This window comes from Sminthopsis crassicaudata, chromosome 1, assembly GCF_048593235.1.
Source record: "Sminthopsis crassicaudata isolate SCR6 chromosome 1, ASM4859323v1, whole genome shotgun sequence".
Classification (NCBI taxonomy): Eukaryota; Metazoa; Chordata; class Mammalia; order Dasyuromorphia; family Dasyuridae; genus Sminthopsis; species Sminthopsis crassicaudata.
The window spans coordinates 77145661-77167361 of record NC_133617.1 but is presented as its reverse complement, the minus strand read 5'-3'; the positions used below and the strand labels follow the sequence as shown (position 1 = coordinate 77167361).

Here is a 21701-nt window from a genome sequence, read left to right as displayed (position 1 = left end):
TAGGTACATTTCCCTGAATTCAGAAAAAGAGATGCCCCACTACCCCCAAGTGTTTATAAACAATCAAAGGAACATGGAAATTAATTGATCATTACAGGGCCAATTTAGAAAGAAGATATAGGGGTTGTTTGAGATGTTCAGTGACATTGAGCAAAGAGGCTTTTTGCTACATTGAGTAGGGGAGATAAGAGAGCGTATGATGGCCTCAGTTTTCTCACTGATGAAAGAGATTTCAGGATCTTGAAGTGAACAGAGAAGGTTTGGAATAGCCACTCTGAGGAGTGTGACAGTCAACCACAGAAGAGTAAAAGCGGTGAGGACCCAGTTTATAACATGAGTTTCTAGGAGATCTGTTTGGCACAATCTTTTCAGTTGCTCCTGTGGTGTTTAGCAGTATGGGAGGAGGAATGGAGAAGGTTTGGAGGGGTTAGTTTTGCTGTGAAGGCACGACTGGCCCTCTCTCCCTTGGCCTTTCAGTCCAGGCTGAGCCTGGAACATTTGTTGATAGTTCTCTCCTGATCCATACAAGTTTTCTCACAAGACAGAAGTTGGACTAGACTATAACTAAATAGAAATGGAACTGATCTAGCTCCAAAATTTAGTTATAAGATTGGGTCAATATGGTTCCTTCAATTCCCACAATTAACCACTTGCTTTGCTAATCTCCTCAGTTCTCTTAGAAGAAAGAAAATGGAGATTAATTCTAGTCAAGTCAAGAGATAATGAAGATATGAATTAGTATGATTATTTTGTTAGTAGCAAGAAAAGAGAGAGAGAGAGAGAGAGAGAGAGAGAGAGAGAGAGAGAGAGAGAGAGAGAGAGAGAGAGAGAGGTTTTGTTAGTAGCAAAGGGAAAAAAAAGAATAAAGAGAGATGTTGATTTACCAATAAGACTTGGTAAATGATTAAATGGTACCTGAGAGTGAGGAAAGAACAATATATTACATAATTGGAAGGTTACCTTCCCTTGTTTCTTTGCATAGATGGGGCAATATGATTGGAAACTCAAATATGTCAGATTTTTTTTTTTTTTTTTTTTTTTTTTTTTGATATGTTGGTTGGTTTTACTGAACTGGAAGCAGCAGTGTGATTTGGTAGATAGAGCACTGGGCCTGGAGTCAGAAAGATCTCAGTCCACATCCAGACTCAAATAAATATTCACTTTGTGACTGTAATCAAGTCACTTAACCTCTTTTTTTCCTTAACCCACTAGAAAAGAAAATGGCAAACCATTCTAGTACCTTTGCCAAGAACTTCTTTTCAAGGATATTATCATCCACAAAGTCATGAAGGCTGTGACTGAACAATAATTAAACAACTATTTCTCTCCTTTTTTTTTATTCTTTGTTATAAGAAATGACTCTGTGGTAGATAAAAGAGAGGTAAAGATGATATGAAACCAAAAATATTAACAAAAACTTTTGGCATTTTTAAGAATTAAAAATTTTTAATTTGTCAATCTGAGTAACTGGGAGTTTAGTAGTACCCTAAATAAAAATAGGCAAGGTAATTTAAGGGGATAGATTAGGAGTACCATTTTGGATATGTTGAATTTGAGGTAGTAATGTCCAGGTGAAAATGTTTAGGAAACAGGTTTGGTTTTGTTTTTTTTTTTTAAATAGCATTTTATTTTTCCAAATACATACAAAGATAGTTTTCAACACTCACCTTTGCAAAACTTTTTGTTCTAAAATTTTCTCCCTCTCTCCCTCCCTCCCCTGTCCCCCAAGGTAGTAAGCAATCTGATATAGGTTAAACATGTTTCCATATTCATCATGCTGTACAATAAAAATCAGAAAAAAAAATAAGCAAACAACTAACAAAAAAAGTGAAAATACTATGCTTGGATCATAGTTCTCTCTCTGTATGCAGGATGACACTTTCCACCCAAGTCTATTGAAATTGCCTTAATGAACCTCACTGTAGAAGAGACAATTCTGTCACAGTTGATTATCACTTAATTTTGTTTCTGTGTACAATGTCTTCTTGATTCTACTTACTTTACTTAGTAAAAGTTCATGTAAGTCTTTCCAGGCTTTTCTGAAATCAGCCTGCTTATCATTTCTTGTAATAATATTTTAGGAAGCAGTTTATAACACAAAACTAAATTCTATAGAGAGACCAAGCCTAGATATATAGATTTAGGAGTCATTTGTGTAAAGATAATAATTGAACTTCTTTGATGAAATTAATAAGAATATAAAAAGAGAATGAAAGGGAGTCCCTAAAAAGCTTTAGGAGACACCTACATTTATGGGGCAGAAGAGAGAGACTAAGGTACACCAAAAAACATCTTTTAGGCAGAAGAACAAGGAAGGGAGTATTGTTATAGGAACCAGAAAAGGAGAAACACATACTAAGAGAATGTCATCAACAGTGTATCAAAAGTTGAAAGTGGAGCAAAAGATTTGATGACAGAGAAAACACCATTAGATTTAAAAATTAAGGGATTCTAAGTTATATTTGAGTAGTTTTAGTAGAGTGATAGTGTAGGATTGATAACCAAAGAGATAATACAGTTTTAGGACCCACATGTGCAAAAATATTTGTAATGGCAAGGAACTGGAAACTGAGTGTATGTCTATTAATTGGGGAATGACTGAATAATTTATGATAGATTAACGTTATGGAATATTACTGTTCTATAAGAAATGATCGGCAGGATGATTTCAGAGAGGCCTAGAGAGACTTACATGAACTGATGCTAAGTGAAGTGAACAGAACCAGGAGATAATTGTACATAGCAACAAAAAGATTATATGATAATCAATTCTGATGGAGATGGCTCTTTTCAACAGTGAGGTGATTGATGCCAATTCCAGTGGTCTTGTAATGGAGAGAGCCATCTGCATCCAGGTGTGGATTACTACATAATATTTTCACCCTTTTTGTTGTTTGTTTGCTTTCTCATTTTTTTTCCTTTTTGATCTATTTTTACTGTGTAGCATAACCGTGGAAATATGTATAGAAGAGTTGCACATGTTTAACATATATTAAATTACTTGCTGTGCAGGAGAGGGGCTGAGGTAAGGAAGAGAAAAAAATGGAACACAAGGTTTTACAAGGATGAATGCTGAAAACTATCTTTGTATATGTTTTGAAAATAAGCTATTATTTTTTAAAAAGATTGATAAGTAAGTGGACATTGAGGGAGTGGAGTGGAGATTGCAGATGCTGACAGTTATTTCTAGGATTTTGGCTATGAAAGGAAGAAGGGTTATAGATTGAGCTTCATGGAGGATCACAGGTCAGTAAAAATTTAGAAAAACCATGAGGAAAAAAAAAGCGAAAATAATAGCATGCCTCAATCTTCATCATTCGCTCTCTGGATACAGATGGCATTTTCTATCCAAAATCTATTGGAATTGTTCAAGTGAAGGTTTTTAAAGATATAGGAATTTTCGTTGGACATGTTTGGAGGCAAGTAAGGAAGGACCCACTAAGTTTAATTTATTAAGCCTTTCTTAGGCACTTAATTTGTGCTGAGGTACAGCTCAAGGGATACAAAGACAAAAATAACAGTTCTTGTTCTTAAGAAATTTATTACATTCTGTTAGATAAAGAGAACTTGAAGTAAAAGCAAGAAGATGCAGAAATAATCAAGTAGACAAACTCTTGAAAGACATAGAACTCAGAAGTAGAGGGCTTGCCCTTCACCAAAGGACCAACTTTTCTTCAGACATTGAGCAAAGAGGCTTTTTGCTACATTGAGTAGGGGAGATGAGAGAGCCCATGATGGCCTCAGTTTTCTCACTGATGAAAGAGATTTCAGGATCTTGAAGTGAACAGAGAAGGTTTGGAATAGCCACTCTGAGGAGTATGACAGTCAACCACAGAAGAGTAAAAGCGGTGAGGACCCAGTTTATAACATGAGTTTCTAGGAGATCTGTTTGGCACAATCTTTTCAGTTGCTCCTGTGGTGTTTAGCAGTATGGGAGGAGGAATGGAAAAGGTTTGGAGGGGTTAGTTTTGCTGTGAAGGCACGACTGGCCCTCTCTCCCTTGGCCTTTCAGTCCAGGCTGAGCCTGGAACATTTGTTGATAGTTCTCTCCTGATCCATACCTGTTCTTTAATGGAATGCCAAGTTAGCCTGAATCTCTGAAAGGACCAGAGCTCCACTGAGCACTGCCTGCTGAAGCTTCCAGTAACCTCACCACACAAATGCTGATAGACTGGTCTTCCCCTTTTTCTCTTTTTGTCTTCTCCCTCTCCCAGCATCACTGCTAAAGCTCTGGTATCGAGAGCTGGAAGAGCCCCTCATCCCCCACGAGTTTTATGAACAGTGCATCACACACTATGAAAACCCTGAGGCCGCCATCGCTGTCGTCCACTCCCTGCCCCGGATCAACAGAATGGTGCTCTGCTACCTCATCCGCTTCCTCCAGGTAATGGGCCCTGAGCCTTCAAGCCCTAGAACTCCACCCTCTGGGTTATAAGAACATGAGACCTAGTTCATCACAATAGGAGGCCCTCAGTCCCTTGGCACAAGTAGGAAGTTTTGGCATAATCAGGGTGTGCTCTTTAAAGAAGAGCATTGTCCTATAGTAGAAGATAGAAAGCTCCCTAGAGCCAAGAACATTGGAGACCTCAGCTAGAATTCCAGATTGGACTCTTCCTAGCCCATGATTCTGAGCTGATCTACTCCCCTTCCATTCTACTTGTATGAAGAATACTCTCTGTCTCAGTTTCATCATGTATAAAATAAGGGAAGTCATATGTGAACCCCATAGAGTTATGAAATTAGCATTTGATTAACATTAACATTTCACTCTAGAAGTGAAAGCTACTGGAGCAGCTGGTACAGTGGAGAGAGCCCCAGCCCTGGGGTCAGTAAGGCCTGAGTTTAAATCTGGCCTCAGCCACATACTAGCTGTGTCAGCCTAGGTGAGTCACTTAACCCTGCTTGCCTCCAAAAAGAAACGAGATCTATTATGAGCAGCCACATGTGCCTTTCTAAAAAGTTTTATTGTCAAGTACTTTCCTTCACTTATTGCATCCTGGGTACTCGTTTTCTCTTAGTTCCTGTAGAATAGGAATAGTGGAGTGAAACAACCTAGCCCTGACTTTAGAGAGCCCTCCTGTAGAGGATAGTTGTGAATCGTGATTCCAATGCCACAAAACATAGCTCATGGCTGTCATATAAAAGCAGGAACAGAATTTTTTTTTTTTTTATTCATTTTTCCAAATTATCCCCTCCCTCCCTCCACTCCCTCCCCCCGATGGCAGGCAATCCCATACATTTTACATGTGTTACAATATAACCTAGATACAATATATGTGTGTAACTACCATTTTCTTATTGCACATTAAGTATTAGCTTCCGAAGGTATAAGTAACCTGGGTAGATAGACAGTAGTGCTAACAATTTACATTCACTTCCCAGTGTTCCTTCTCTGGGTATAGTTATTTCTGTCCATCATTGATCAACTGGAAGTGAGTTGGATCTTCTTTATGTTGAAGATTTCCACTTCCATCAGAATACATCCTCATACAGTATTGTTGTTGAAGTGTACAGCGATCTTCTGGTTCTGCTCATTTCACTCAGCATCAGTTGGTGTAAGTCTCTCCAGGCCTCTCTGTATTCCTCCTCCTGGTCATTTCTTACAGAGCAATAATATTCCATAACCTTCATATACCACAATTTACCCAACCATTCTCCAATTGATGGACATCTATTCAACTTCCAGTTTCTAGCTACAACAAAAAGAGCTGCCACAAGCATTTTGGCACATACAGGTTCCTTTCCCCTCTTTAGTATTTCTTTGGGATATAATCCCAATAACAGCAATGCTGGGTCAAAGGGTATGCACAGTTTGACAACTTTTTGGGCATAGAGGAACAGAAATTTTTGAAGTCCAAACTAGAAGCTGAGACAGAAGCTGGACTGGCAGACAGTGTGATGAGTTAGAAATTTGCTGGAGGCACATGGACAAGTCACACAACCTCTCTGAGTTGCATCTAGTAAACAAGGATAATCACAGCTGCAGTACCTTCCTTACAGGCTGGTTGTGAGACTCTCAAGATGCACTGGAGCTGCCTCCAGCTGGTAAGGGTCATGATGAACCAGACTTAAAGTAGACTACAGAAGCTATAAACAGCAGGGAGAGAGTGTGAGAAGAGACTGGGAGCCAGAAAGCAGTGTCGTCAGTAGAAGGACGTCACAGGCTTGGCTCTCCCAGGAACTTTGAGCCAAAACTGTCCCCTGTCTAAGCTGTAATTTTCTTATGTTAAAAATAAAGGAGTTTGAGTAAAGGGAAAGGGGTTTTTTCCCCCATGTCTGGACTCTTGTGAGTCTAGCTGAGAAAGTTACCATCATGGGGCTGATCTAATAAAGTGGGCCTTCTTTCATAGGATGTGGAGGTAGGAGGGCCTTGAGCATTGCCTAGATCAATCCCTTCATTGTAGAGATGAGGTAACACATGACTAGTTAGCTCACAGTCACACAGCTAGTCAACAGCACAGCCAGAATCGGGACTCTTAGTCTAAACCAAGTGCTCTTTCCACTATGCCACAAGACCTCTTGGCCCTGGAACCTCAGTCTTGAGCACTTTCCTGTATGTGGGCCTGAACCTCAGGAAAGAGCAGGAGTGATGAAGAGAGAATGCAGGGGAAGTTCTGGGAAGGAAAGGTCAGCATTCCTAGTGAGATTCAAAGGATGGAGATGAGAACAAGACCCACAGGAGGGTAGGTCCTCTCCTCTAACCCTCCCAAAGGCTGGGCTGGGACCCCACTACAGGCCCAGGTGGAGGAGATTTGAGTATCTCCTGAAAAACACATTGGCAGCCCCATTCCCAATCTCCATCACACAGTGGTATTTCTGCAGCTTTCTTAACATTCTTACTGTCCCACACAGGTGTTTGTGCAGCCTGCCAATGTGGCCGTCACCAAGATGGATGTCAGCAACCTGGCTATGGTGATGGCACCCAACTGCCTGCGCTGCCAGTCAGACGACCCACGTATCATCTTTGAAAACACACGTAAGGAAATGTCCTTCCTTCGTGTCCTCATCCAGCACCTGGATACCAGCTTCATGGAGGGAGTACTATAGCACCGCAGGGGTCGGCCCCCATGCCTGCCCACCCACCTGCAGCTCCCCACCCTGCACAGAGACGTAAGACACAGACGGGGACTGCCTGCTGGCCAGGGCTCCCACCTACTCCACAGGGGCCCGTCTGCATCACCCCAGGCCAGGGAGATTTCTCCAGGAATTCAGTTGGGGCCAAATGATGCCCAGTCCCTGCCCCCTCCTGCACTCTTTCTTCTGGGCATGGCGGACCTGGCCCACTGCTAACTAAGAAAAACACCGGAGGTTGAGGGGAGCCTGAAGGGGATGGGGAGCTGAACCGAACCGAGCCAAGCCAATCCCAGGCCTGTGGCCAACCCCCAACGGGCTGTAGCCACTTGGCTGTTCCTGTTAGCAAGGGAAGAGGAATGAAGCACTGGTAGGCCCAGAGCCCACCAGCGGTGGAACAGGCAGACAGGCACCCTGTGGGGAGGACATGGCACAGGGTGGGGAGACAAGCTGGGTGTGTGGAGAAAACAGTAGGGGGGGGCCCAGCCCTCGCTGCAAGTCTGCAGCCGGGGAGGGGGGAGGGGGGTGGGAGGGAAGGGGAAGGGGAAGGGAGGGGAAGGGAGGGAGGGAATCTATTGGCCCCTGAAATAAGCATGACTGGTTATTAGCCCAGACCAGGGCCAGGCTGGGCGACACAGAGAAGGGCTGCACCTGAGCACGACTCACCAGCCCTGGGGTTTGGTTTTGCGTTTGTCCATGTTGCATTTACATAGCAGGTTACCACCCATGCCCATGTCCCATCCGGCCAGGACGTGGGGGACTGGCTGCTGAGGGTCCCCTTGGCAGAAAGGATCTCGTGTGTGTCCTGACCTATTCCCGTTCCCATACCTCAGCCCCTCAGCCCTTAGAAGTTAGAAATTTCCTTGGGAGAGCATTGTTAAAAGCACTTTGTTACCTGACCTTCCTCTTTGCTTCCCTGGCTCCAGACTCATGCCCAGGCTCCCATTTTTAACACTTTGCCTGACTCTCATTTTTCTTCACCCCAGTTTCTGACCTTGCCTCCATAGTCCCATTCTTCTGCCCCTGCCTCAGCTTCAGGCTGGGGCTTGGGTCCTCATGATTTCCTTCTTATTCTGGCTCCTGCCTTCTACTGCTCCCCCAAATCCCTCTGTCCCTATGACTTCCCATCTCTTTCCCTAACATTGGATCTGGCACAGTGGCGGAGCCCAATACCTCTCCCAAAATACCCTGGAGCTAAGGGACCATTTGTGACTTCAGGTACTCTAGTCGCTGTTGGCCTCCTCCCTTTTCTCCCCCAGCTATCCTATTGGCCATGGCTTCTTAGAACTACAAGATATCAGGGCCAAAAGAATCTTGGAAATTATCCAGGCTGCCCTATCCCCCCCGCCATTTTACAGATAAGGAAACTGAGGCCCAAAGAGAAGACGTTTACCCAGAATCACCCAAGTAGTTAGAGGAGCTATGATTTGAGCCCAGTTCTTCTTCCAAGGCCAGGGCTCCTTCCACTAACCATAATTGTCCCCAAAACAGCCTCAGATTCACTGTCAGGTACCCAGGACAGGGACAGGGATCCATTGGGTCCAATCAGTCCCATCCACCCAGGGAACCTTGGGCACAGCAAGGGGCAGGACAGGCAAAAAAAAACCCTTCCCCATTCCCAGCAGGGTGCCCCAAGAAAGTGCCTTCTGCTCCCCAGAGCCAAGCTGACACTGCCCCTTCCCCTCCTGATATTCTCCCACCATGGGAGGATAGAGTTACCACCACCCTAGCCAGCCCTCCTCCTCCTCCCCTGCTCAGGGCCGGCCCCTGAGGACTAGGGAGGGGATTGATTTGAGGGACAACTCTGGGGCCTTCCTCCAGCCTATCCCTCCCATTTTCCATTCTCCCTGTCCCCAGGACATTTCCAACTTTGCTCTCTCCAAGTCACTGGTCCCTTTTCTCCAGGCAGATACAATCCCTGGGGATCCCAGCTCCACTTCTCACTCTCCTTGGGAGCCAGCTGGTCATCCCAGCCCTTCCCTGGGAGCTTCCAAACCTAGGCCTAAGGGAGGCGTGTCTTTGACTGAACTGGGGCCCAAGTCAGGCCTGAGTCCACTTCTCTGTTCCACCCGGACCTTCCTTGCTGGCCCTAGCCCCACGGCCAGGCGAGACTGGGTAGAAGAGTGGTTGTCCCCTGCGTTCGACGCAGACCCCTAGAAGAAAGGAGAGGGGGAAGTTCCCGAGGCTTCAGACCCTTGGATCCAAGCCTTAGATGCCACCAGCTGCCATGTCCCCCTCCCCAGCCCTGTCCCTCATCTGCCTCAAGTGCCCTTCCCCCACTCCTCTGAGGCTTCTCCCAGGACAGCCTTCTACCCCCTGAGCTGGAGGGCTTCAGGGTCCCTTGGGGCCAGCACTGATTGTTGGGAGCCCAGTGAAGTAGAGGTTTCCCTGGGCCTTCCTCAAAAACGCCCGAAGGAATGACCCAGTGAGATCTCCCCATCTCCCCAAACTCAAGCTGGGGCAGAAGAGGCTGAGGGACCGAGGCAGGGCAGTGCACAGGGTAGTGTGGGAGCCGGGGGAGGGGGGTGAGAGTATTTTTTCTTAGTGTAATTATAAATTCAGAATTTATCCCGCCTACTCGTTGTGGCAGCGGAGCCTTTGTATAGAGATATAAATAGAAACAGAGTGAGAGATATAAGGACTAAATTTGCTAATGAAATCCTTTTAATCCAAATGCTATTTATCTCCCCAGTCATCACCCAGCCTCAGCCTAGAGCAAGTTGGTATCATAGTTTTCTTCTGCATCTTTTCTTGGCTCGTGACCAAAAAGCAACCCCACCCCATCCCAAGCTCCTCACCCTATACCTGGCCCCTTGGCAAATTCGGAGGAATAGGTGTGGGGGGGAGGTCCAGCGGGGGGTCCCTCCCACCCCAACACCAAAGGAGATGAACTATAGGGAAGGCAGCTTCCCGGTAAGACTGGTTGTCTGCCCTCCATGGACAAGGCCCAGCAGGGAAGGAAGGAGACAGCAAGCCCACGCTGAGTGATACCTTTTGAGGGCCCAAGATGGTCCTTTGACCTTTGCAATAAATGCCAGAAAATCCGGCATCCCCATTTCATAACCATTTCAGCCAGGCCTACACCCTCATGGGATGTGGAGGGGAGTATGTTTGCCTGTGCAAAGGCAAGACTCTAGGAACAAGGCTACTTGGGGAAGAGGGGATCCCAGTGCCAGGGCAAGCCCATCTTCCAGTCCATGTGGAAAAGCCCCCCTTGTGTACCATTTCTTCATAGCCTGCTTGGGGGGAGGGGCCTGGGCAGTGAGGGGAACAACAGGGCCTGCTCTGTCCAGTGTTGTGGGGCCCCCTCCCAGTTTGTACATTTTCCATGTTGGAGTTTTTTGGTTGTTCTGGTTGTTGTTGTAAAACTTTCATTTGTTTTCCTGTTTTTATATATCTATTTTTTTTAGAATTGTTTTTATTTATTATTAAAAAAAAAACAAAACCAAAAAAAAAAAAAAACCTGAACAAAACAATAGCCCCACTCCTCCTGCCTCAGCCCTGGGACTGGGGTGAGGGGGGAGAATGGAGAGGGAGGAAGGCCACACTAGTTCTGGCCTCAAGCCCCCAGGGGACTTTAGCCATGTCCCCAAACTGCCAGCCATGCCCAGCAGGATCCCCAACCCTTCCTTGTCCTCTGGCACCAATCTCTCCCCACCAAGGACCAGAGGCAGGTCTCTGGGCTGGTGGGGTTGGCATAGGTAACATCCTTCCTCAGCCTCCCCATTCCTCCTCAGATAGCCATCTCAGGAATTGGGCCAGCCATGCTGGGGAGGGGAAGGAATGCACCCTTCCAGTGAGGGGGGGGGGGAGGGGGGAGGGAGGGCCAGGGCTACAGCCCCATCATCTGACTAACTCTGTAATTATGACGCATGGACATGTAGAGGCGGCTCCATGTCGTGTGAATAAAATACATATGGACACTCTCTGCTGTTGTCCCTCATTCTGTCCATCCACTTGTCTTTGCCACCTTTTCCTCTTAGGACGCCTGGTAGCAGCTGAACTGGGCTGACCAGTGAGAAAATAGTCCCTTGTTTCCATAGCACTCTGGAATTGCAAAGTAGACTCATAAGGATGGGAACTTAATGGTTACCTTGCCCTAAGCATCATAAAGAAACCACCATGCAAAAGTAGGATTTTACTGTAGGCCACACACAAGATTCTGACAGGCCTTTAAGACTCCAGATTCATCATTTTTACAAATAACAACTCAGAGCTATATGAGCTAGCTGAATACAAATATTATCCCCATTTTTAAAAAGGGAAATTGAGACTCAGAGAAAGAAGGCACTTGCTCAGAGTTATATAGTTACCAAGTGTTAGAGCCAGAATTTGAGCACAGTGCTTCAATTCCAGCAGTCTTTCTACTATGGTGCTATGTCAGCCTTCTTCAAAGGTTTATTATTATAATCCTTGCGGTGACAACAAATGAATCATATTCATTCTTGGAGGCTTATCCATAATATATGTTACAGCTTTGCACCCAACCAAAATTTGGCTCTTGTAAGGTCTCCACAGGAAAAAACAAAAAAAGAAAAGGCTTTCATTAGCGTACATATCCCTCCCCCACTCTCACCCCTGACCTCAGGCTAATGAAACAAAATAAAAGACGTCTATTTTATTAAAGGGGGGGGGGGAATTAATATTTGTATTAAATAAACAACTACTACTTTTCCCATGGGACACCACTCACCTCAAGGAGCTATACAGTCCTCCCAAGTTAGTGTACTGCCACAGGTAAATACTTAAGGCCAGAAGAGCAATTAAGGCTGTTGTCATCTGTACATGAATTGATGAGGTAACTGAATGGGGTCAGATAAGAAAGATATTATCAAAGTAGAAATAGCAAGATTAGTAACTAATTAGATATGTGAGATGAGGGAAAATAAAGATTCCAGAAAAGGCTAAGATTGTCAGCCTGGAAGAGAGTGATACATTGGACAGAAACTGGAAAGTTTGGAAGAGAATTTGCAGGGAAAGGTAATGAGTACAGGTCTGGATATGTTGACTTTAAGATGTCTCTCAGATATCATTTTGAAATATCAAAGAGTAATTGGTAAGGCAGAACTGAAGTTCAGAAGAGAGACTGAAACTATATTCTTAGGTCTCTGTCATCTGCATAGAGTTAATTAAATCCTTGAGAACTGGTGGGTAAGGGGTTGGCCACCTTTTAATGGAAACACTACAAATGTCAGCATCAGAACAGAGAGTGTTGGGAAAACTGGTGGGGCTCCTATGGGATTTCCAATTAGGAAATGTACCTCTTAGTTTTAACAAAGATAGAAAGCCCAAAAGAGCTATCAATTAGAGGGAAACTCAGGGAATCTCTTGAGTGCCAGGAATGGCCTACCCACAAGTCAAAGGTTCTTAGACTTTTAAGTAATCTTAAAGATTGCAGTAATTTTATCTTTTATTAAAGTTTTAAAGCTTTTTTTTAAAAACATGCATAGATAATTTTCAACATTCACCTTTACAAAATCTTGTGTTCTAAATTTTTTTCCCTCTCTTCCACCCATCCCTTCCCCTTGATCACATGTAATCCAGTATGTTACAGTTCTTCTGTACATACTTCTACAATTATCATGTTGCACAAGAAAAATCAGATCAAAAAGGGAAACAATAAGAAAACAAAATGCAAGCAAACAATAACAAAAAAGATTAAAAAATACTATGTTGTGATCCACATTCAGCCCCCAGAGCCCTCTCTCTGGGTGCAGATGGCTCTCTCCATCATAAGATCATTGGAACTGGCCTGAAACATCTTCATATTGAAAAGAGCCACATCCATCAGAATTGACCATGGTATAATCTTGCTGTTGCTGTGTACAATGTTCCCTTGGTTCCATTCACTTCACTTAGCATCAGTTTATGTAAATTCAGGTTTTTCTGAGATCAGCCTGCTCACCATTTTTATAGAAAAATTATATTCCATTACATTCATAGTATTATAACTTATTCAGCCTTTCTCCAACTGATGGGCATCCTCTCAGTTTCCAGTTTCTTGCAACCACAACAAGAGCTGCTATAAACATTTTTGCACATGTGGGTCTCTTTTTCTTCTTTAAGATCTCTCTGGGATACAGGCCCAGGAGACACACTGCTGGATCAAAGGATATGCACATTTTGATAGCCCTTTGAGCATAGTTCCAAATTGCTCTCCAGAAGGGTTGGATCAGTTCACAATTCCACCTACAATAAGTTTCCCTACATCCCCTTCAACATTCATCATTATCTTTTCCTGTCAGCCAATCTCAGAGGTGTGTAGCAGTACCTCAGAGTTCTTAATTTGCATTTCTCTGATCAACAGTGATTAGAGCATTTTTCCATATTACTTGAAATACATCTGAAAACTGTTCATATCCTTAGACCATTTATCAGTTGGAAACCTTTATTGGAATCCTTGAATGTAAAAAAAATTTTTCCCAACTTATTGCTTCTATTCTAATCTTGTCAATTGCAGTAATTTTAAGTTTACTCCAGCCTGCTTTTTTACAGACAAGTAAACTGAGATTCAAAGTCACAGAGCTAGCACTAAAAAATAGTGATTCAAATTCAGATTTTCTGTTTCTCAATTAATAGTCCTTAGGAAATGGATTAGACATAAGTCTAATGAGACAGATTTTCAGAGGACTCTGTTTTATAATAATTTTGCCCTTGGAAAGGTGGATCTGAAATGATTTGTGATTATACAAGTTTAAAAAAAAAAATTCCCAACAGTGGGCTGAAAGCCCACTCCTGACTGTAAAGATCTCTCTAGCTTCCCAAAGCTGTTCTACTGCCTCGTGCCCCAAACAGAAGGGACACCAGGAAAAGTAAAGGCAGAATCAGTCATAGGTGTTAATAAGAAATAAAATTATCCATCAAATTCAGTCTTTAACAGAATAAAAGGACAATTTAAACAATTCAGATTCTCACACAGCTGAAGCAAGGGGAGAAAGACCACCACAACCTTTTTTTTTTTTCTCAACCTTGTAGTGACCAAAGAGAGAATCCATTTAGTCAAAACTCTTCCCTTGTTCCTGCAGAGTTCACCTGCTGCTCTTGGAGTCTTGAATTTAAAGAAGGTAATTTCAAGTGTAACCCCCTAAGACTAACATGCTTCCACCTTGGTTTCACATCTCAAGGAAATTCTCCACTCTTCCTTTCTGGAAAAACTTCAAAAATTCCTCGTGTAAGAATGGGAAAAAAACTTCACTCTCTAGTTTTGTTCTCCTATTAGCTTCCTCCTTCCCATGCTGGAAAGATGTGTCAAGTGCCAGGATTAACTTGGGTCCCTCTCTAGGCAGCCAGTCCACCCTTAGCCTAGAGCAGTGACAGTAGAAGAGAGCCTAGGCCTAGAAGGAAGGGTGTGGATGGAGGAGTGATTTAATGGGGTGGGGGAAAGAAGGGAGGATGCATGTCAATACTGTGCTCAGCACTGGGGACACCAAAGTAGACAGGAAAGGCTTTGTGAAGAAGGTGGTCCTTGAGCTGAATCTGGAAGGAAATCGTGGTTTGTTTAAGAAACAAACAGGAGGAGGGCATTATACTCGAGGCGGTTAGACAGGAAAGTGAGGGATCTGACAAGAACCAGCATCAAGAAATATCCTTTTTAAAACACCGTGGAGGAGAATGTCTGAAGAGAGGGCAGTAAACTGTCAAATACAGCCCAGAGGGCAAGCAGGACCAAGGCAGATTTGGCATTAAGGGATCTTTAATTTTGCAAAATGGTGAGACTGGAAGCCAAGTCACGGATTGGCCGCTAGAAGGCGCCTCACGGGATTTCCAGGCCGCCTGCCCCCGGGAGCACTGGCCAAATGACTTAAGTCCTCCCACCTGCGTTTTGTAAAAGGGCAAACGCCCAGAGAAGTAAATCTCGAAACCCCATTAATTTCCAAAGGATCAAATAAAGGTAAGAGTTTTACTGAGGGGCACGTGACGTGTAAACAGGCTCAGAATATTCCACAACCGAGAAGAGCCCCAGTCCCGACGCTCCAGGTCGCTCCTCTCCTCTCCTTCCCCCCGGAACTCCAGACCGACGGGTGTCCGCGGCCGGGAGACAAGTGCTCCCACAGCACCGCCCCCCCATCCGTGACCGACCGGCAACTTCCGGCCCGGGAGGCCGGGCCAGATCCGACAGGGGTCAGGCTGCGGGAGCATGTTGCCGGTGAGTGGCGGCCTCAGGCTCCGAGCCGGAGCCCTGCCCTTGGCCCTTCTTCGCGGGGTCGGGGCCCGGGCAGCCAGCAGCGAGGGTCCCTCCTACACCCAGGGCCAGAGTCCTGAGCCGAGAACCCGCGAGTATTTCTACTACATCGACCATCAAGGCCAGGTGAGCCGGGGCGGGCGGGGAGTGGGGAGGAGAAGAAAGGAGGGGAAGCGAGGCAGGCGGGGGGGGAGGGGGGGGAGGAGGAGGAGGAAGGGGAGTGGGGGCCAGAAGGGAGGAGCCAGCCGCCGTGCTCCCGAAGGAGGGCCCCCGGCGGGGTGGTGCGGTTCGTGGGGGAGGGCTTTGTGTGTGTTACGGCCCCGGCAGACGCGCGGGTGTTCCTGCAGTTGGACTCCTCCTGGCTTATTAAGCACCTGAGACCCGCGCTTCCCTGCCTGGAAGGTTGTCCCGCCCCAGCCTCCCTTAGCACTGCCGCTTACAGTGGGACGCGCAGCTTTGCCGCTCCGGCAGCCCGGGGTAGCCAAGGGGGCGGGAGCCCCGTGCTCGCTGGCGCTCCGGAAGCCCGGCAGGCCGTGGCCCGGACGGCGCCACTCCGCCAGGTGCAGAGGGACGGAGCAGTGTTTGGGAGAGGCGCGTGGAACTTGAAGGGCCCGAGTTGCTCCCCCCCCCCACAAAAGTGCTCTTCCGGTAGTGCTGTGTGCTCGGGAATCTTGGAGCGCCACCATTTCTGAAGAGCCGTGAGGTAGATTGACGGGAGTAGCCTGGCAGGTGTAGGTAGAGGGATCTGCGGACAAAAGTGACGCGGGGGGATAAGATCGCAGAAGAGAGAGGGCAAAAGGGAACCACAGACAGGACCCACAAAACCTCCGAAGAGAGTGCCCGCCCAGGCCTCCCCCGCGGAGGACCCCTGGCGGGCACGGGCTAAAAGAAAGGGGCCGGTGCGGGAGAGAATCCCTCGTTAACGTGGTCAAAGAGCTCCTTGAAATGTTCAAGTGCAATGTGACAGGCCCTGGATAAAGATGCCGCCGACCCCTGGGGGAACTAGCAGCAAGGCCTGAAAAGGCCGTAAAATGGCAGTGCAGAAGCCTCGTGATACACCCAAACGCCGGGCCGGCGGGGGAGCGGGCTCAGTCACGGGGACCCTCCAGGCTCACCACCGCCCACCCCTCTTTCTCTGTCTCTCTCCTGCCTGTCCTGCAGCTTTTCCTGGATGATGCTAAAGTGAAGAATTTTATCACCTGTTTCAAAGGTACCGACCACCTGCTCCCAGGCCTCTGACCCATCAGGACACTGAGAGCCACCTCATCTGTGGGTGAACCCAGGTCTCTTCCCAGGACTCCTGCTCCCTTCCCTATTCCCTTTTCTGAAGATGATGAGTAGCGAGCTTCCTGGCTTCCAGCACCAAGGCGTGTTGGGTCTGATCTTCTCAGGGTCCCTAACAAGGGAGATGAATCTCAAGAAACTTGCCTCCCTCATTTTCCCCAGACTCATGTCTGCCTGAAATGGGAGAAAAAATTATATGGGCTGTCTAAGAGCACCCGTTTTCTGCGGAGGTGAGCAAAGGACCGGCCCTGATAGGATTAAGGGACCTTGACGGCTATAATCCAAACCTCATTTTACAGAGGAGGAAACGGGGTTTCAACAAGTTCAATGTCTCGCCTAAAGTTACACACGTTATAAAAGAGGCAGGATTCAAATCCAGATTCCCCCGCAGCAGGCAGGCTCCCTTTTGGGCAGCACAGGCGTCAGTAATAATGGGGACCTCTCCCGGTGCCCAGCCAGCCTGCCTCTTCCCTTCACTACCGCTTTCCCACTGCCAAGACTCAGCCATGTGATTTCAGGTGAATTTCTTCCCCACCCGAGCCTTTAGCTTTAACAGACTTAAGATAGGAGGATTGAACTGGATCATCTTCAAACTCCAGTATTCTTTGATTTTGTGACTCTCTCTCCCTCTTTCATTTAGGGGCTTTTTAACCACTATATCCTCTACCCTGCAGACCGACAGTTCCTGGTCTTTTTCTTCTCCCGCCTGAGGAAGAACCAAAGTGGTCGCTATGAAGATGCCTTTCCCTTTGTCTCGCTTTGTGGCCGTGAACGCAATTTTGTGCGCTGTGACGATCTCCCCGTGGTCTTCACACACCTACTGGAAGATGGTCCGGGACCCGCACGCCTCTCCTATGGGGGAGGGGGAGAGGCCCTGGCTGTACCCTTCGAACCTGCCCGACTGATGCCCCTCCCTGCCAACGGACGTCTCTATCACCCAGCACCCAAACTGGCTGGTGGTGTGGGGCTGGTCCGCTCTTCCCTGGCCTTTGAGCTCAGTAGCTGCTTCCAGTACCCACCAGGAGGGGCCACCCTGCCCACCCATATCTTGTGGCAAGGCCAGAAATATCCCCTAACCATGGACCTTGCATCCCTCTTTCCTAAATCCTGTGGGCCCTGAAGCATTGGACCCCCTTCTTCACCTGCTGTCTTCCTCTGCCTCAGGAAGGTGGAGGTCCAAACAGGTAGTAACCTTCAGGGACATGACCAGCCTAAGGCCCCGAGGTTGCTGTTCCTGAGAAGGACAATGGGAGGAGAGTCTTAGGAAAGATAGTTCCTGGAGCTAAAGCTTCCTAATAAGGATTAAGAGAAATTCCTTCCTGTGATGTGCTTATTGCCTTTTTGTGACTGAGGCTGGTACAGCCCACTGATCAAAGGAAGGTGAGTAGGGTAGAGTGGAAGCGTTAGAACCAGAGCGTTCTCCCAGCAGTGGGGATTCTGGAATGGCCTTGGGGAGCTGTGGGATAGAAGGACAAAGAGTCCTGTTGCACTGTGCCAAGAGAAGGACTAATGACAAGGCCTTAAAGGAAAGGGCCTTCATCCCCACCTGTCCCTGTGTAAACACCTTGGGCCTTTGCCACTTCTTCCTGAGGATGGAAGCAGGGGTGGTTCAGGCTTCACACTCTGCACACCTGAATTCAGTTTAAATCAAAAAACATTGTGGCTGCTATATGGTAGGCCCTATTCTGAGCACTAAAGATACAAGCATTAAAAAGAACAGTTTGCTCTCGTGGAGCTTAAAATCAACATTGTCTTTCCTGATTGCCCTGATTACTCATGCCCTCCCTCCTTTCCCAAAGCACTGATTGCTGTGCCATCCATTTTGCCAGGTGGTAGGGATACAAAGACAAGACTGAAATATAAAAATACAAAATAGAAAGTGGTTTTGGAAGGGATACTTGTGTGAGTAGAAAGAAGAAATTGTATCCAAGACATGTGGAACTAAAAATTAGAAAATTTGACAGCCATTTGGGTATATAGACTAAAGTTGCACACCTCGGAAATGGGAAGCATAGTAGTGTCGAAACCAGAAGTGAAGAAGAGAGACTGAATAGAGTAATGCCTTTATGAGATATTTAAACCCATGAATTTAAACAGCACCGATACAGTACTTGGCAGTTTTGCATATATCCTCTGGCTTGATCTGATGAGGTCACTTAAGTGAGCATTTTGAGAGAAAAGAGAAGACTCAGGATAGTTATGTGGAGCACCCGAGGGGCTTTGCTATGAGTGATGGTCCTCCAGTGCAGCAGATGGGGTTGGTGGGAGAACTAGAACAGGGCAGTGTTCCCAAAACTCAGAAGACATACCGACGAAGAAGAGGACAGTACTCAGTCAAACGTTTGGGTTTTACTCTTTGGTTTAAGAGAGACTCTTGGTAACTTTGGAGAGAGCAATTTCAGTTGCATGATGGAGTCGGAGCCATATTTACAGAAGGTTTAAAAAAGAGGAAACTGAGGATCCAAATGATGGAATTTCCAGAGTACAGTTAAGAAAAGGAGAGGAAGGCAGCATTGATGTTAAGAAAAGGAGAGGAAGGCAGCATTGATGGTGGCACCTAAGGAGGGATTTTTGAGAATAGGGCCTTGGGTGTATTTATAAATAAGGAAGTAATAGGGCATGATTAAAGGTGGTACTGGGAGACAGTTTTCTGAAGAAAAAAAAAAAAATGAGATCAAGGGTACCTAGTGAAGTATTGGTCTTGGGATGAAAGGGGATCCCACTCTTCATTGGAGACTGAAGTAAAGAAATATTGGCAGGTGATGCCAGGTGGAAGATGAAAACCTCAGTTAAGAGGATGGAGGAAGGATATAGTGTGTGGAAATGAGAAAGGAAAATAGAGGTTTAGAATCATGAAGAGTGGGATAGTGAATTAGGGAGGAGTAACATGTATGAACCCAGTTGAAGTTAAATTACAAAGTTATCTATGATGGAAGTAATCCACCATTAAAGTTTGTCAGTATGAGAAAGCCAGCGAAGATGAGATGTGAGAGTGGAAGATTATATAACTAAACTCAGAGCTGCTTTAGCAGAGCCTCATTCCACTATGTGCATACCAATATGAGTTCCAAAGCACCTTTTAGGATTATGGGTTCTATCAGAAAATACACATGCATACAGATCTCTGTACACTTATCAGCAAAATGAGAACAAAAGCTCTTATTCAGCATTTTCATCACAATAGCTCCAGAAGGAAGGAGTGCAAATATTAGTTGCTTCAGTATTTCAAAGTCTTTTAATAAGAGATTTTTGGGGGGAGAAAACTGGCTATTGGAATATTCAGACTATTAGAGTCAGTGATCTAGTTGAGTCCTCCTTTCACCAGTAGAGATTGCATCAGTTTCCACATCTTAATAAATGTTTCTTCCTGAGTTGCTAAGACCAAAAAATTCATCCCTCAGTGGCAAACCATCTTATGAACTTTTACCACCAGACTGGTGCTCAAAGAGCAAGAACATAATTCATCACCAGAACTGTACTTAAGAATCTAACTTAGTAAGACTTTGCAGAATTTGTACACTTCTGACAGTCTGAGAATCTGGTCACCTTGCCATGAGGAGTCATAGTAAGAGGGCTTTAGTAGAAGTATGAAACAATTTTCCTCATTTGTAAAATGAAGAAACAAAGATTTCAGAGGAAAGTAACTTATAGCCTTATGAATAGTAAGGGCACCTGACTCCTAAGTCCATTGTTCTTTTCACCATACCAAAATGCCATTAATTTACATAGCACATTATAATTTACAAAGCATTCTTTTAGTGGAAAAATCCCTACAAACAGGTAGGACTCCATACAGAAGCACAAAGATGGTACGATGATTTTTTTCTCAATCCAGCAAACAATGCCTTCTGTGGGCAAAAACTAAGTGCTAGGGATATAAAAATGAAAATTACTCCATGGCTTTCTGTATCTTGTAATCAACTGGTATATGTATATTAGCAATAAAATAACTGCTGGGAGGCTACCTATCAAGACACATAAAAACTATATAAATACTATTCGTAGAAAAAAAAAAAAGATTGACCTAAATAATTGGGGGGGGGGAGTCAGCTAATTCATGAGTAGACATAAAAAATGACAATGATACATAAATCAATGCTCTCAATCAGGCTACCAAAGGATACTTTATAGAGCTGAGGTGGGGGGGGGGGGGGAGGAATTCAGGTGGAAAAATAAAAAGGGAAATTATGAAAAGTAGGAAGGAAGCTAGATGTACCAGATCTTAAACTATAGTATAGAGCAGTAATCCTCAAAATGATTTGATTTTGATAGATTGATCAGTGAAATAAATTCACAACAATGAGAAGCAAATGCAGTCCATAGAGTTTCATAAACCTAAGAATCCCATTACTGAGCCAAGCATTCACTTGAAAAAAACAACAATAAAGGGCAAAAAAGGTATGTGATTTAGACCAAAAAAAGGAAGCATATATTAGTGGAGCAAGGATCAATGAACAGGAAATGAACTGACAAAACAAGAATTAGAAAGAATGAGAGAACATTTTACACACCATTTCATCTAAAATTTAAAAGAAAGCAGATCACTGGATGGGGGGAGAGATCTTTTTCTAATAAAGTTCCCCCCCCCCCCCAGGGAATTTGGGTTAAGTGACTTGCCCAGGGTCACACTGCTAGGAAGTGTTAAGTGTCTGAGGTCACATTTGAACTCAGGTCCCTCCTTACTTCAGGGCTGGTGCTCTATCCATTTCGCCACCTTGACTGAAATGATTTAACTATACTAGAAAGCAATTTGAAACTATGCTTGAAAAGTCACTAAATTACATATCTTTTGACCCAGAAATATCAGTACTAGATCCAACACCCCAAAGAGATCAAAAAAGAAGAAAAAGACCTCTATCTTCAACAAATTGAGCAGCTCTTTTTGTAGTGGCAACTGGAAACTAAGGGGGTGCCCATCAATTAAGAAATGAATTGATAAATTGCAACATATGAATGTGATGGAATTGCACCATAAACAATTATAAAAGGAATAGTTTCAATGAAATATGGAAAGACATGTATGACCTGATGCAGAAGGAAATGAGCAGATGAAAATCGTTTACACAATAACTGTAAAATAAAACAACTTTAAAAGATTTAAGACTAGCCATTATTGCAAAGCTTGCTGCCAACCTCCTGATGGAGAGAGAATGGACTTAGGATA

General features: G+C 45.1%; 2 protein-coding genes across 4 annotated transcripts in view; both read left to right on the top strand.

The window, feature by feature from the left end:
* Nucleotides 1-7546, top strand: part of ARHGAP39 (Rho GTPase activating protein 39) — a 316607-nt gene extending 309061 nt beyond the window's left edge. For all 3 annotated transcript variants that reach the window (XM_074263619.1, XM_074263602.1, XM_074263610.1), the window contains 2 exons: nucleotides 4215-4384; nucleotides 6853-7546. In XM_074263619.1, coding sequence (XP_074119720.1) covers nucleotides 4215-4384; nucleotides 6853-7047 — 365 coding nt within the window. In that variant the 3' untranslated portion in view covers nucleotides 7048-7546. The remainder of the gene's footprint in view (nucleotides 1-4214; nucleotides 4385-6852) is intronic.
* Nucleotides 7547-14884: 7338 nt separating this feature from the next.
* C1H8orf82 (chromosome 1 C8orf82 homolog) lies at nucleotides 14885-18279 on the top strand. Its single transcript, XM_074263534.1, has 3 exons — nucleotides 14885-15379; nucleotides 16415-16463; nucleotides 17212-18279. Exons 1-3 carry the CDS (start codon nucleotides 15209-15211, stop codon nucleotides 17655-17657), a joined length of 666 nt encoding a protein of 221 aa, XP_074119635.1. The 5' UTR covers nucleotides 14885-15208; the 3' UTR covers nucleotides 17658-18279.
* The last annotated feature ends 3422 nt before the right edge of the window (nucleotides 18280-21701 follow it).